The sequence below is a fragment of the Grampus griseus genome (assembly GCF_964374135.1).
Source record: "Grampus griseus genome assembly, chromosome: 12".
In the NCBI taxonomy this organism is placed as follows: domain Eukaryota; kingdom Metazoa; phylum Chordata; class Mammalia; order Artiodactyla; family Delphinidae; genus Grampus; species Grampus griseus.
In genome coordinates this window covers 88754857-88770979 of record NC_139006.1, presented here as the reverse complement: position 1 = coordinate 88770979, position 16123 = coordinate 88754857, and the positions used below count along the sequence as shown (strand labels likewise).

At 42.2% G+C, this 16123-nt stretch overlaps 1 protein-coding gene across 1 annotated transcript in view; it reads left to right on the top strand.

Moving 5' to 3' along the window:
* The window catches only part of PARD6G (par-6 family cell polarity regulator gamma), a 105793-nt gene that overhangs the window by 29374 nt on the left and 60296 nt on the right, over positions 1–16123 (top strand). The window contains exon 2 of the mRNA XM_082668008.1: positions 6233–6455. Coding sequence (XP_082524134.1) covers positions 6233–6455 — 223 coding nt within the window. The remainder of the gene's footprint in view (positions 1–6232; positions 6456–16123) is intronic.

Sequence of the window (16123 nt, the reverse complement as noted above, 5' to 3'; positions counted from 1 at the left end):
TAAAAGTACATTTCATTTAGAGGCCGATTCATTTTTGATTACTGACTTAATTATTTCATATTTGAGATAACTAAAAAATCTAAAGAGGTGAACCCCCTCCCCCATTTTTACTGTCCTATTGTGGGAATAACAGGTGGGGTCAGCTGTAAAATTCAATAAATATTATCAAGATAATAATGGAATGACAGTTTATTTATCTGCAAGCTTTGGGAAATAAGGAGTTGTTACATCTGTTAATTTCCCAATAATTAATGTTGTTTCTTTGGGGAAAGTGCTTGATTCTTTCCTTTTATTTACTTATTTCAAAGTAGTAGGTTGGTTCCCTGGCACCCTCCAAAAAGTAAAAAATAAAATTTTGGTTCTCATTATAAACAAATATGCATTATTTATACGTATTGGATGTGTTCCAGTCCATAGCAGTTATTATCCTTATAGATGATAAATGCACAAATGTCCCATCTTCAGCTGTTGGGAGATCATTCAAACTAGTTCCTGAGTCCTTTTGATATGACCCTAACAGTCTTTGATAATTCCTTGCTTCTTAGAAGGATGAGATTCACGGGGTCATATAAGGTTCTTGACTCATATCTAGAATTAGCCATTTTGACAAGGAACCCTAGATCTTTTTTTTTTTTAATTTGTGTTAAAATGCACAGAACAGGGGCTTCCCTGGTGGCGCAGTGGTTGAGAGTTCGCCTGCCGATGCAGGGGACACGGGTTTGAGCCCTGGTCCGGGAAGATCCCACATGCCGCGGAGCAACTAAGCCCATGAGCCCGGGTGCCACAACTACTGAAGCCCGCACGCCTAGAGCCCATGCTCTGCAGCAAGAGAAGCAACCACCATGAGAAGTCCTCGCACCACGATGAAGCGTCTCCCCCCCACTCGCCGCAGCCTGCGTGCAGCAATGAAGACCCAACGCAGCCAAAACTAACTAAATAAATAAACAAATAAATAAATAAATTTTAAAAATACACAGAATATAAAATTTGCCATCTTAATCATTTTTAAATTTAGTGATATTAAATACATTCACATTATTGTGCAGCCATCACCATTCATCCCCGTAACTCTTTTTATCTTATAAAATTGAAACTCTATACCCATTAAACAATAACTAACCATTTTGCCCTCCTCCTAAGCGCATGGCTACCACCATGGGACTTTCTATGATTCTGACGACTCTGAGTACCTCATATAGTGGAGTCCTACAGTTTCGTCCTTTATGGCTGACTTATTTCATCGAGCATAGTGTCCTCAAGGCCCCATGCTGTAGCAGATGCCAGAATTTTCCTCTTTAAGGCTGAATAACATTTTGCTTAGGAATTCTGTATATATTCTGAATACAGTGGACCCTCAGTGTCCACAGGTTCTGCATCCGTGGATTCAACCAACTGTGGATAGACAATATTCAGAATAAAAGTTACAGAAATTTTCAAAAAGTAAAACTTGAATTTGGCGTGCACTGGCCACTATTTACATTGTATTAACAACTATTTACCTAGTGTTTACATTGTATTAGGTATTATATGTCATCTAGAGTTGATTTAAAGTGTGGGGGTGGGGCATGTGCGTAGGTTATATGCATACAGTGTGGCATTTTATAAGGGACTTGGGCTTCTTAGGATTCTGCTGATACAGAGGTACGACTGTATTTATCACTGTTTAAAGCCTTTTTACTCTGTGGATACTGTCCTTTGATGCACAGAATTTAGTTTTTAAGAAGTCCAATGTCTATTTTTTTAATTGTTACCTGTGCCTTTGGTGTCATATCGAGAACTCATTATCAAACCTCATGGACACTTTTGCCCTATGTTTTTGTCTAAGAATTTTATAGTTTTAGGCCTTACATTTAGGTCATGGATCCATTTCGAGTTAATCTTTGTAATGATGTTAGGTAAGGGTCCAATTTTACTATGACAAAACTATTTTATTTTTTAAAAATATTGGCATGTGGTACTAATTTTATATTTTTACTTCCCTGTTCTATCAGATCAGACAGGTTGCCTCTAAATGAAGGAATTAGCCGGCACAATTCGTTGTCGTATAATTCTCGGTATAGTTACCAGAAATTGAAAAAGTGAATGGCTCTAATGACTGGGCAATAAATCTTCCAAGTCAAGTATTTTCCAATTCTTTGTTTTCAAAAAACTTGAAAGTGCTCCTAATTGAATTGTCAGCGAATAGTTCGTCTGAAATAATTCTAATGATAGGCTGCTCTGTGGTTACTTCTGGCCCAAGACTTGGCGAGACTCACAGGGCTGAGCATCTTTGTGCCTATCTCCTGCTTCATGTGAAAAGGCCTCTCAGTGCCGACACCACAACAACAAGAAACAGCAGAAGAATCGATGCTGCCCTTGCCTCATTTAGCAATAAATACTTTCTGTTAAAAGGTTTTTTAAATGTTTGCTTTGGAAGGCTAATAATTATTTGTCAGGTTTTATAAATGTGTCCCAACTTGATTTAATGACTGTAATGACTCAATCTAGAACCTTTTTACTGTAAAAATCTAGTTTTGTTTATTTTATATTACTTGATTCATAAATGTGATAAAATACACATACATAAAGTTTACCGTCTCAGCCATTTTTTATTGTACGTTTTAGTAGTGTTAATTACATTCACATTGTTGTGCATCCACTCCAGAACATTTTCCATTTTTCAAAACTAAAACTCTCCACCCATTAGAAACAACTTGGAAATACTTTTCACAAGGAGAGCCTTATGGCCTTGGGGAAAATGTTTAATTTCAATTTATCTAACTTTGTTGTAGAGAAGAGTGATAGGGTAATCGAGCATAAATTATTAGGATAAAATATCGGGGTTAAATTCTCTTGGAGCAGTGTAATGGAAACGAGATCAAAGAGAAAAAGGAACCTTGTTGAATTTCTTTCTTTTTTTTTTTGGCTGCGTTGGGTCTTCGTTGCGGTGCATGGGCTTCCTTTTCTCTAGTTGTGGTGAGCAGGGGTTTCTCATCCTTGTTGAATTTCTGATTGTTATAAAAGAGCTTGTTCATTCTATTTTAAAATGCGTGACAGTAGTATCAAACCACTATGGCATTTAGAGTTCACTGACTATATTTAAAAGATCATATGATAAAATATTTTTAAATGAAATATTTACAGCATGCTGGAAATTATATCCTTTGCAACTATTTATTTTTATTATGAAGAACTTAGATGCCAACTTAAAAGTATATTATCCTCTTCATAGTGGTAGGTTTTCCAAAATTCTTGAGGGGATATGTGACATTTGGAGACCACTGCATTAGGGTAGAGGGATCCCTATGAAATGCCTGAACCAACAGTGAATTTCACTGGAGACTCACCACCCCTTTAAGGTGTTCAGCATCTCACTGGACTGTGTTCCCACGGCAGGACTCACGAAAGGGTGACCGCAGAGCTTCACTCCTTCACCTATTATCCGATAATCAGACCCATAAAATGGCTCACTCCATTACCAATTTCAAATGAAGTTCAATACTTACTAAGGAAAGTTTTAAGAAAAACTTGCCTTAAATGTGCCTGACCTAGGTTAGGAAGTAAGTTACAGAACTGTATCAAAAGTCCAGCTTTAAAAAAAAAAAAAAAAAGAAGTCCAGCTTTCCCTCCCAGCACCCTGGTTACTTAAAGGACCCAGATCCACAGAGTAAAAGACAGAATGGGAGAAAATGTTTACAAAGCATGTATCTGATAAAGAATTATATGCATATATATATGTGTGTGTGTGTGTGTGTGTGTGTGTATATATATATATATATATAGAGAGAGAGAGAGAGAGAGGGAGGGAGGGAGAGAGGAAGCACAGTGGAAGCACAGTGGTGGTTGCCAGGGTCTGGGGGGCAGGGAGATGTGTAGTTATTGCTTGACGGGTATAGGCTTTCAGTTTTACAAGATAAAGAGTTAAGGCGGATGGATGGTGGTGATGGTTGTAGAACAGTGTGAATGTACTTAATGCCACTGAACTGTACACTTAAGAATGGTTAAGATGGTGAATGTTATGTATATTTTGCCACAATAAAAGAAAGCTTGAAAAAAATGCTTTTATCGTATCACATTTCACACCTCTCTTTGCCCAACTGTGGAACTCATTCAGCATATAAAGCATATTCAACATATAGTTGGATTGACAAAGCCAGCCTCTTTATGCAACAGAAATCAGACTTTCTGTCAGGAAAAAGCCAGAACTCATTTGCACTTCAAATTAACATGTACTTTGAGGAAAATTATTACAAGAACTGAGAAACAAATGAAACTTCATCTGAAATTAATTACCAAGTGCAGTTAGGACTAAAACATTGCAGAACTGACTTATTTAATGCATGCGGTTCCTCATTACTTAAGTTGCAGGATGCGGCATAAGTCTAGCGTGAGGGAGAAGAATGAGAGTTCCCTGGTGTCCCTTGGATGAAAGTGAGTGTGTTGTGTCCAGTTTGGGGGAATATTCAACTGGGAATTATATATATATATATATATAAAAATACCCGGTTTCATTAGACATGATGAAGCTCTTCTTGTGTATTTAGTGAATAAGGCATAGACTGATGAAAACTAATTGCTCTGGAAGTCAGCATGTGTGAGATACATGAGACTGGAAGGATGGTGGTTGACCGCTGTTGAAATAAGCATTCGTGATGTGACTGGATAACTGATGATGAAGAATCCCATTAACCTTGTGTTGTCTGCTCGTCTCTTGTGTCTGGAAGTTTTGCCGGCCGGGGCGTCTCCCCTGTGTGTAAGGCGTGGGGTGCGCCCTGCTCACTGTGAGCCTGCTCTTGTGAGCGCTTGGAGAAAATACTGAGAAGGAGAATGGGGCTTGTCTTTTAAGTAAAGGGGAGAGGGACCCCGTCTCAAGGGGAGGCATCTCTGGCAGCAGCAGGGGACGAAGGAGAGTGCTCCCCTGGGCCCTGGCTTGCGGAGCCAGGCTTCAGTTTCGATTAGCCATTGAAGGTGGTTTTCCCAAACTTGAAGTTTTTCGTTCCTGGGGCAGTGCAGGATGGGTGTTGTCCTTTGCTTTTTAAAAGGGAAATGGGATCTGAGGCTCTGTTTCTAAAAGATCTGTGGAGGTTGAGGTCTGAAGACTAACCCTTTAAACCTGTGGTTTTGTCTGTGTGCTTTGCAGACCAGCACCATCAGCTTCTCCTGGGAACTTGTTAAAATGCACATTCCTGGGCTGCATTCCAAATCAGGCAATTCCAGAACTCTGGGGTCCTCCAGGTGATTCTGATGCCTCCCCAAAGTTCAGAACCACTCACACCTGTATGGTTTGAGTCACATTGCCCTTGAGTAGTTGACATAATGTCTAGATGATGTAACTATTAGTTTGTGTAAACATTAGACATTTCATTTTTGTGTATTTTGGAACCAATATAATTAGTTGTCAATTATGTACAAGGGCACAGAATCTGTCCTGCCTGATGAATAAAGGTCCCTTTGGCAAGTGCGGGACAACAGCATGTCCTGAGCCAGCAGCCTCAGGCCAAACAAACAGGCGGTGTCCTGAGATCGCGGGACAGTCCGGCCATGGGAGCTGACCCAGGGTCCTCTCCCGAGATCGCGGGACAGTCGGCCATGGGAGCTGACCCAGGGTCCTCCCCTGGCAGGTGGCCTGGAGGTCTGCAGGCAACTCTGTGGGCATCTGAGCCAGAGCCAGGGGCTGACCGGAAGGAGGTGGGCCCTGCATGTTTCCTACAACAGGAGAGTGAATAGCATCTCTTTTGAAAAGACCTGCTCTGTCCTTTTGGCCAGTCCAGAACCCATGCTCCTGCCCCAGAGATTTGTGAAGCATCTGATCCTTTTGAAGTGCAGCCGTTTGGTCTTTTTAAAAATGCAAATCATATCAAGTCGTTTCCTTCCTTAATATTACAATTGTTCCAGGACTTCCCATTGCCCTTAGGAAAGAGTGCAGAAGTTGCAGCTGGCCTTTGCTTCCCTCCCACCTTTGAGTGTCTAAGGCTGCCCCGGGCTTGTGCTGTTGCCTGGGCCTGGAGATGCGCCCCAGCGTCCTCAGAGGAGGTGAGGGTTCCCCACAAACTGAGCTCCAGCGCCTGTCCTGCACTCAAGCGAGCCGGTCCCTCCCCTCAGGGCTCGCATAGCCCCGAGGACTGGGGTGCCGTTCGCAGCTGTGTCCCAGGCCTCCTGGAGGCCCTGTAAGTGCTCCTTTGTCAGGCGAACGAGCCACAGCGCTGCTGCCCTTTCCCTGCTGTCCGCGGACCCGCTGTCTATTTCGTTGTAGTTTGGAGCCGAGTTCCGAAGGTTCTCCTTGGACCGACAAAAGCCTGGAAAGTTCGAAGACTTCTACAAGCTGGTTGTGCACACCCATCACATCTCCAACACCGAGGTGACCATCGGCTACGCGGACGTGCATGGCGACCTGCTGCCCATCAACAACGATGACAACTTCTGCAAAGCGGTCTCCAGCGCAAACCCCCTGCTCAGGGTCTTCATCCAGAAACGAGGTACCGAGGAGGCTGAGCTCGTGCTCTTGCTTGGCACTCGTTTAAGAAATAAATACAGTTTTCTATTTTGTCTGTAATTTCAGAACCATGTTATTCTGCTTTCTAGCCTTTGGTGGGAGACTAAAGAAATTAACATCTGTTTGGTCGACGTTAATTTCTTAGAAAGGCTTAACAATATTTAAGCTGCATTTTCCACCTGAAATCGTGTTGACTTATGATTTGTAAATACCGAGGAAAAATAATCTCGATATTTTCAGTATTTTAACTGGATGCATTAGCCAATCACCCAAGAGTGAAACTTAAGGTTGTTAGTATATGTTTTCCACTGTCTTCTTAGGGTTGAAAAAAATGTTAGCTTTAGATTATAACTAGTTAACTTTTAGCTCTGAAGGCCTAGCTTTGCTGTAAGTAAGAACAATATCATTTTATGTGAGAATAAGTCACTAACACAGATTAACGGCTGAAAGGTGGGGCACCCTGCTGTGGAGTCACTTCTCAGAGCTGCGTGTTAGATTTGTTTCATCGTCTCTGAACTTGGGAGAACCCTAACATTCTACATAACATACTGAAGAAAAGAGCCACCTGCAGGCGAGGCCTGAGGTTAAAGAAAGAGGCACCTTATGATTGCCCTGGTCACGACCGTCCCTCCTTCCCTGAGCAGACCTCTGTGCCCGCAGCAAGTGCTGACCACCCCGGGGGAGCAGCATGGCGGTGGGGACGCCGTACTCGCCGTTGTGGACTTCCGGCGTAGCGCAGGAGAGAGAACGGTCTTAGCCTCTGGGGCAGTGGGGCAGCTTCACGGACACTAGAAGCCGCAGCACAGCGTGCTGGGCGGGGCGCCCTCCAGGCTGCGGGAGCCGGAGCCAGGCTTCGTAAGCGTGAGACTGCAGGAGGCCCAAGTGCGGGCCCAGGTGCCTGGCTCTCTCTCCTCCGCCCGAGTCCCGCCCTTTGCATGACGGCGTTCGAAGCGTGCTCGCCCGCCAAGCCGTCCCGAGGTTGGGAGGCCGCACATGCCGAGTGCTCAGAGCGTGCTGGCCGGCAGCCCGTGCTCTGAACACTGGCTGCTGCTGTCCTCTCGTCTGTGGTGTTGGAAGGGAGTGTGTAGCAAGGGAACGGCGGGGGATCTGCTGACCTCACTTCGGGCTGGTTCCCTGGCACTAGATCAGAAAGCTGTGCATCTGCAGCCCTGGTTTAGCCTGGGTGTCCTGCTGATGGTACTGAAAGTCAACACAGCTGTCACTTCCTCACGGTGGCCTGGGGGAACTGGCTTTCGCTTCCCTGTGGAGCTGCTGGGGCCGCGGGGAGCCTGCCGCTCCTCATGTCGTTTGGGTGCCTCTTCTCGTCCGTCCACCCTCTCGGCGAGGCCTGGTCTCTATTGGCCTGTGTCCCCCCCCCCCGCCCCCATCCCCTTGTCTCTATTCTGCTCTCTCTGTGTTGTATCATCAGTTGCTCCCAGGGCTGGCGCGTGGTCCAGATCCCACGTCCACAGCTCTGCCCTGGCCATCCCAGGTTGCGGCGTTGTCTCACAGGGTGCGGAAGGGTGAGTAGTGGGTGTGAAGCCCTGTGAGTGACGGATGTGCACACGGGCTCTGCCACCTGTGTAGGCAGCAGGCGTCTCTGTACTGCTGCGTTGGGAGCACCGCCGCAGGCACTCGTGCCCTTTGTGAGGGCAGCCCTAGGGATGCTTGGCGGCCTGTGCTGTCGAGTCACCGAAGCTCAGGTGAGGCGGGAAGCCGCAGGCGGGGATGTACCAGCTTCCGCGGGTCGCTCGGATGGCTTTGCTGCTCAGCTTGCTGGCTCAGGCCCTGCCTCCTGTCTTTATTATTTTCTTTTTCTCTTTCCCTTGGCCTCAGAGGAACAGCCCAGAGTTTAACTAGCTGCCTTAGGGTTTCTAGCCGTCCCGTGTTGTAAGGGTGCAGGCTTCGCCTCCAGCCCCTGCCTTTCTCTGTTAGGTGACGGCAGGGAGCCGCATTCATACCCTGCCCCCAGCACTTTCTCGCTGGCTCTACGACCCCCCACCCTAATGTTCTCATCTGTACAGTGGGAGAACCTACCTCAGGTTATTGTCAGGCTTCGAGAGGAAAATGTTCCTGATGGTCCCAAAGCCTGGCCCCTCGCTCCATCACTGGGGAGACTGGGGCTCTCCTCTCACTCTCCTCAATGGAGTCCAACTGTAAAGACTGCATCCCAGGGGGAGAGGCGAGGGCAGTTGTGTTTCCGTGGACGGCGGCAAGCAGGAGTCATCCTGGCGCCCTGCGTGTTCAGGAAGGACTCGCTAACCATGTGAGAGGGGCTGTCCGTCACGGGTGGGGCAGAGATGAGGTTCCTCTGGAGGTGACACTCAAGTCCCATGTCCTTTTCCTACAGCGTGGGTCCTGAGATTTGGGTCACAGTAATGCCATTCTCATGATCTTACTGTAACCACACCTGGTCTGTAGTTTACTTAATAACTTTCTGTACATTGATGTGTATTGTAAGAGGAAATTGTTTGACCATCATAAATGAAGAGTCATTCTTCTAATAGATGTTGAAATAGACCCACAGTGATGTTTAGGAAAATGAATTTGTTTGCCACTTACTAATCCCCTCCCCAAACCACACAAAGACACCACAGTAAAACTACAGACCAACACGCCTTATGAATATAGATGTAAAAACCCCTCAGCAAAATACTAGGATATGGAAAACATGTTTCCATGGTGGATGAATAGGTAAACAGAATGTGGTATATACATCCAATGAGATATTATTCAGCCATAAAAAGGAACAAAGTACTAAAGGGTCCAGACTGCAGTATGGATGGGAAAGAATGCCACGTGGATGAAACAGCCATGGGTTATAGGATTCCATTTATGATCTGTCCTCACCCTGTGCAGATTCTGTGTTTGTGAACTCAGTCCAGTTTGTTTGTAACCCAACATCAGTACGCAGGGCCCTTTCACAATCGTTTGCAGACGTGCACAGGTTGCCAACGCATGTTCCAGACGAGGCTAAGTAGGCACTGCTGTGCCTGCTTGTTTCAGCTCACGCTGTGAACAAGCGTGCTTTTCATGGTCTATTTAATGCCACATTTTCCACATTTTTGTACTGCTTTGTTTTGTGAAATTGTATTAAAATACATACAACATAAAATTTAGCATCATAACCATTCTTAAGTGTTCAGCTCAGTGGCATTAAATACATTCACAGCGCTGTGCAGCCGCCACCATCCGTCCCCTTTTCATCTTGTAAAACTGAATCACTCTGACTTTTAAACAGTAACTCCCCATTTCCCCTCCCCCAAACCTGGCAACCACGACTCCACTTTCTGTCTCTAGGATTTTGACAACTCTGAGTACCTCCTATAAGTGAAGTCATACAAGATTTGTCCTTTTGTGCCAGCTCATCTCACTGAGCATCACGTCCTTCAGGTTCATCCATGTTGTAGCCTGTGTCACAATTTAGTCCTCCTTCCATTCTGTGACGATACCACATTGTGCTTATCCACTCATCCGTTGATGAACGGTTGATGAACACGTGAGTTTCATCCACATTTAAGCTATCGTGAATAATGCTGCTGTGAACATGAGTGACAGATATCTCTTTGAGACCCTCTTTGAGTATAAACCCAGAAGTGGAATTTCTGGGTCACGTGGTAATTCTATTTTTGATCGTTTTTGAGGAACGCGCATACTGTTTCCCACAGTGGCTGTTCCATTTTACGTCCCCACCAACAGTGTGTAACGGTTCCAGTTTCCCCACATCCACACCAGCACTCATTGCTTTCTGGTTTTTGGATAATAGCCATCCTGATGGGTGTGAGGTGGTAGCTCATTGTAGTTTTGATTAGTGTTTCCCTGATTACTAGTGGTGTTCAGCATCTTTTCACTTGCTTAATGGCCATTCGTATGTATTCTTTGGAGAAATGTCTATTCAAGTCTTTTGCCCATTTTGTACTAGGTTGTTTGTTTTTGGTTGTTGAGTTTTAGGAGTTCTGTATTTATCTGGATATTGATCCCTCATCAGATATATTATTTGCAAACATTTTCTCCCATTCTGTGGGTTGCCTTTTACTCTGTGGATTGTGTCTTTTGATGTACAAAATTTTAAATTTTTCCCAAGGTCCAATTTGTCTAATTTTTCTTTTGTTACCTGTGCCTGTGGTCTCATATCCAAGAAATCATTGCCAAATCCAATGTCATAAGACATTTGTCCTACGTATTCTTGTAAGAGTTTTATAGTTTTAGGTCTTCAGTGTAGGTTCTTGATCCATTTTGAGTTAATTTTTGTGTTTGATGTTAGGTAAGGGTTCAACTTTATGCTTTTGCATGTGGATATCCTATTTTCCAACACCATTTGTTGAAAAGAGTGTCCTTTAAACATTTAGTGGTCCTGTCACCCTTGTAAAAAATCATTTGACTATATGTGAGCGTCTATTTCCAGGCTCTCTATTCTAGCCCATCAGTCTCTATGTCTGTCTTTATCTCAGTATCACACTGTTTTGATTACTGTAGCTTTGTAATAAGTTTTAGAATCAGGAAGTGTGAGTCCTCCAGTTTTAGTCTCTTTTTTAAGATTGTTTTGGCTACTCAGAGTCCTTTGAGATTTCATATGAATTTTAGGATGGTTTTTCTATTCCTGCAAGAAAAAAAATAGCATTGGGATTTTGATAGGGATCACTTTGAATCTGTAAGATTGTTTTGGGTAATCTTGGCATTATAACAATATTAAGTCGTCCAATCCATGAACATAGGATATATTTCCATTTATTTATGTCTTTAATTTTTTTCAGTAGTGTTTTAAGGTTTCATTGTATAAGACTTTCACCTCCTTGGTTGTTAATTTCTAAATATTTTATAAATTTTGATGCTCTTATAACTGGAATTGTTATTGTAATATCCTTTTCAGATTGTTCCTTGCTTATAAATAGAAATGCCACTGATTTTATGTGTTGACTTTGAATCTTGCTACTTTGATGAATTCATTTATTAGATCTAACAGCTTCTCTGTGGAATCTTTAGGATTTTCTGCATATAAGGTCATATCATCTGTAAACAGAGATTACTTTACTTCTTCCTTTTCAGTTTGGATGCCTTTTATTTCTTTCTGTTGCCTAATTGCTATGGCTAGACTTCCTGTGCTTTGTTGAATAGAAGTGGTGAAAGCAGGCATCTATGCCTTCTTCCTGATTTTAGAGGAAAAGCTTTCAGTCTTTCACCATTGAGTATATGTCTGCTGTGGGTTTTTCACATATAGTTTATTATCTGGAGGTAGTTTCCTTCTATTTCTAATTTTGTGAAGTGTTTTTATAATGAAAGGATGTTGAATTTTGTCAGATGCTTTTTCTGCATCATTTGAGATGATCATGTGATTTTTTTCTCCCTTCATGTTGTTGATTGATTGATTTTTGTGTTTAACCATCCTTGAATTGCAGAAAAAAATCCCACTAGGTCATGGTATACAATCCTTTTACTTTGCTGCTGAATTCTGTATCCTAGTATTTTGTTGAGTATTTTTGCATCAATGTTCATAAGGAATGTTGATCTGTAATTTTCTTCTCTTGTGGTATCTTTGTCTGGCTTTGGCATCAGAGTTATGCTGGCCTCCTAGAATGAGGTGGGAAGTGTTCACTCCTCTTCAGTTTTGGGGAAAGTTTGAGAAGGATTGGTATTAGTTCTTCTTTAAATGTTTGGTAGAATTCACCACTGAAGCCATCAGGTCCAGAGCTTTTTTTTGTTGGGAGATTTTTGGTTACTTATTCAATCTCATTACTAGTTATAGGTCTATTTAGATTTTCTGTTTCTTCTTGACTTAGTCTTGGTAGGTTTTGTATTTCTAGGAATTTGTCCATTTCATCAGGGTTATCCAATTTGTTGGTGTAAAATTGTTTATATTACTCTCTTATAATCTTTATTTCTGTAGAAATGGTAGTAATGTCTCCACTGTCATTTCTTACTTTAGTAATTTGAGTCTTCACTCTTTTTTCTTAGTTTATCTAGCTAAAGATTTGCTGATTTTCTTGATCTTTTTGAAGAACCAACATTTAGTTTCAATGATGTGTTCTACTGTTTTTCTATACTCCATTTCTTTTATTTTTGCTCTACTCTTTCCTTCCTTCTGCTAGCTTTCAGTTTAGTTTGTTCTTATTTTTCTAGTTCCTTAAGTTGTAAGTTAGGTTGTTGATTTGAGGCTTTTCTTGGTTTTTAATGCAAACATTATAGCTATAAATTTACCCTTAGCACTACTTTTGCTGCATCCCATAAGTTTTGGTATGTTTATTTTCATTTTCATTTGTCTTTAAGTATTTTCTTTCTTCCCATGTGAGTTCCTCTTTGACCCATTGGTTGTTTAAAGGTGTGTTGTTTACTTTCCACAGTTTTGTGAATTTTCCAGTTTTCTGTTTGGTTTGTAACTTCATCCCATTGTAAACAGAGAAGATTCTTTGTATGATGTCTTTTTTAAATCTTCTGTGACTTACATTGTGGCCTAACATATGGTCTGTCCTGGAAGATGTCCCATGTGCACTTGAGAAGACTGTGTATGTGGTCGTTGTTTGGTGGAGTGTTCCGTGTGTGTCAGATCTATTTGGTTTATTGTATTAAGTCCTCTATTTCCTTAGTTATCTTCTGTCTGGCTTTTGTATCCATTATTGTGAGACGGGTATTTCAGTCTCCAACTATTCTTGTAGAACTGTCTGTTTCTTCAGTTCTGTCAGGCTTTGCTTCATATATTTTGATGATCTGTCATTTGGTTTATAAATGTTTATAATTGTTATATCTTCTTGCTGTATGAACCTTTTATTAGTATATAGTGTTATACTTTGTCTCTTGTAATCTTTTCTGATTTAACATCCATTTTATTTGATGTAAGTATAGCTACCCCTGCTCTATTTTGATTACTCTTTGCATAGAATATCATTTTTCATCTTTTCACTTTCAACCTGTTTGTGTCCTTGGGTCTGAGGTGAGTCTCTTGCAGACAGCCTATGGGTGGAACATATGTTTTTATCCATTCTGCCAATCTCTGTCTTTTGATTGAAGAGTTTAATCTGTTTTCATATAAGGTGATTACTGATAAGAGGGGCTTACTTCTGCCATTGTGCTATTTGTTTAGTATATGTCTTATAGTAACATATAAGACTGTCTTTTATGTTACTCATTTTCTGTAATCCTGTCTTCTTTTGTGGGTTTTATTGGTTGTGAAATGTTTAACTTCACTTCTCATTTCCTTTTGTGTATATTATACAGCTATTTTCTTTTTGGCTACCATGACAATTACATTTAACATCCTAAAGTTATAACACTGTAATTTGAATTCATACCATCTTACTTTTAGTAACATACAGAAACTCTGTTCTTTTACAGCTCTATCCCTACTACTTTTGTTGTTGATGTCACAAAATTACATCTTTTTACATTGTGTGCCCCCGGACGTAAATTAATAATTCTTTTAAGTGCATTAGACTCCTAAATTATGTAGAAAAGAAGATTTGGAGTTACAAATCAAAGTTACCTTAATATTGGCTTTACACTTATAATTGTTTTCTTTTTTTAAAGATGTGTTAATGTTTTGAACCATGTAGAAAACAAAAAGTCCAGTCTGGGGCTTCCCTGATGGCACAGTGGTTGAGAGTCCGCCTGCCGTCGCAGGGGACACGGGTTCGTGCCCCGGTCTGGGAGGATCCCACATGCCGTGGAGCGGCTGGGCCTGTGAGCCATGGCCGCTGGGCCTGCACGTCTGGAGCCTGTGCTCTGCAATGGGAGGGGCCGCAGCAGTGAGAGGCCTGCGTATAGCCACAAAAAAAAAAAAAAAAAGTCCAGTCTAAAACGTTGTTACAATACTATAGCATTTATAATTACCCATATATTTAATTTTATAGAGATCTTTATTTCTCCAGTTGGCTTTGAAATTCTGTCTACTGTCCTCTCATTTCATCGCAGGACTCCCTTGAGCATTTTTTGCAGGGCAGGTCTAGTGGTAATGAACTCCCTCAGCTTTTGTATATGTTGAAATGTCTTGATTTCTCCCTCACTTTTGAAGAACAGTTTTACTGGGTATAGGATTATTCATTGACAGGTTTTTTTCTTTCCACGTTTTCAATACATTGCCCTTTGTCTAGTTGCCTCCAAAGTTTCTGATGAGAAATGTGCAGATAATCTTATTGAGGATGGCCTGCACGTGATGATTTTGCTTCTCTCTTGCTGCTTTCAAAATTCTCTATTTGTTCTTGGCTTTTGAAAGTTTGATTAAAATTTGTCTCAATGTGGGTCTTTTTGAGTTCATCTTATTTGGAATTTGCTGTGCTTCTTGAATTTTATATTCATGTCTTTATTCAAATTTGGAAAGTTTTCAGCCATTCTTCTTCAGATAGTCTGCTCTTTTCTATCTCTCTTCCTCTTCTGGGACTCCCATAATACATATGTTGGTCCTCTTGATGGTGTACCACAGGCCCCTTAGGGTATTTTCTTTCCCCCCACCCCCAATCTTTTGCTTTCTAGTCCTCAGCCTTGATGATTTACATTTCCCTATCTTCAAGTTCACTGATTCTTTCTTCTGCCTGCTCAGATCTGCCTTTGAATCCCTCGAGGGCATCTTTCAGTTCAATTATTGTACTTTTCAGCTCCAGGATTTCTTTTTGGTTTATTCTTAGGTTTTCTGTATATTTATTGATATTTCCATTTTGTTCATACTTTTTCTTTACTTTCTCCACATATTCCTAAAGTTCTTTGAGCATTTTTAGGACTGCTGTTTTAAAGTCTTTGTCTAATATATCTGCCATTAAGTCTTTTCAGGGACAGATTCGGTTGAATTATTTTCTCCTGTGAACGGGCCATACTCTCTTATTTCTTTGTATGCCTTGTGATTTTTTGTTGAACGCTGGACATTTTAATCTAATAACATGGCAACTCTGGAAATCAGATTCTACCCCTCCCCCAGGGTTTGCTGGGGGTTTTGTTTTTGTTTTTGTTTTTTTTGGTTTTTTAAAATTATTGTTGTAGGCTTTCTCTGCTAAGCCATCAGCATGAGGTGTAAAATTAATAACTTCTGAGGTCTTTTCTGAGACTTCCTTGGGCACACACAGTCACTTTCTGGTTTTCGCAGTTGTTTTTCAATGTCCTAGTCTTTAATGTCTGGTTCATGAAAGGGGAAAAGAGAAAAAGGGGGGATAAAAGGGCACTCGCTTTTGAAATCCCCTTCAGGTCACTTCAGCTTCTTGGGGAGGGGTTTGCAACAGTGGCGGAAAGTGTGGCGACAATGGCCACCTGCCTCTGGCTGCACCTTTGCGATCAGACGCAGCAGTCGGCATCAGAGCACAGATTCCCGGTGTTTGCAGGGCAGAGTCCTCTTTGCCCACCCTGGCTCCTGCAAGCTGCTCTAGACATACATGCAGAGCTGCCTGCTGTGTGGCTGGGGGTGCGATGGGTGGGTGCTAAGACCTGAATGAACCAGAGTTGAGGGCAGTAACCTTCTAGTTCTTCCCCTTGAAGTCGTGAGCCTTCAACAGGCCTCAGATTTGCAAATTAGTTACCCCAGACAGGTCCTGCCATTGTTGTCCAGGTGGGGGGTGTCCCTGGTGCTCCCTTCTCTACCGTCATCCCAGAATTCTCCTGTGTGTGCGTGTGTGTGCGTGTGATTTCACTGTTTAACATTGCCCCAAGCGTAGTGCCAGAGTGCCGTAGGGCTTCTCT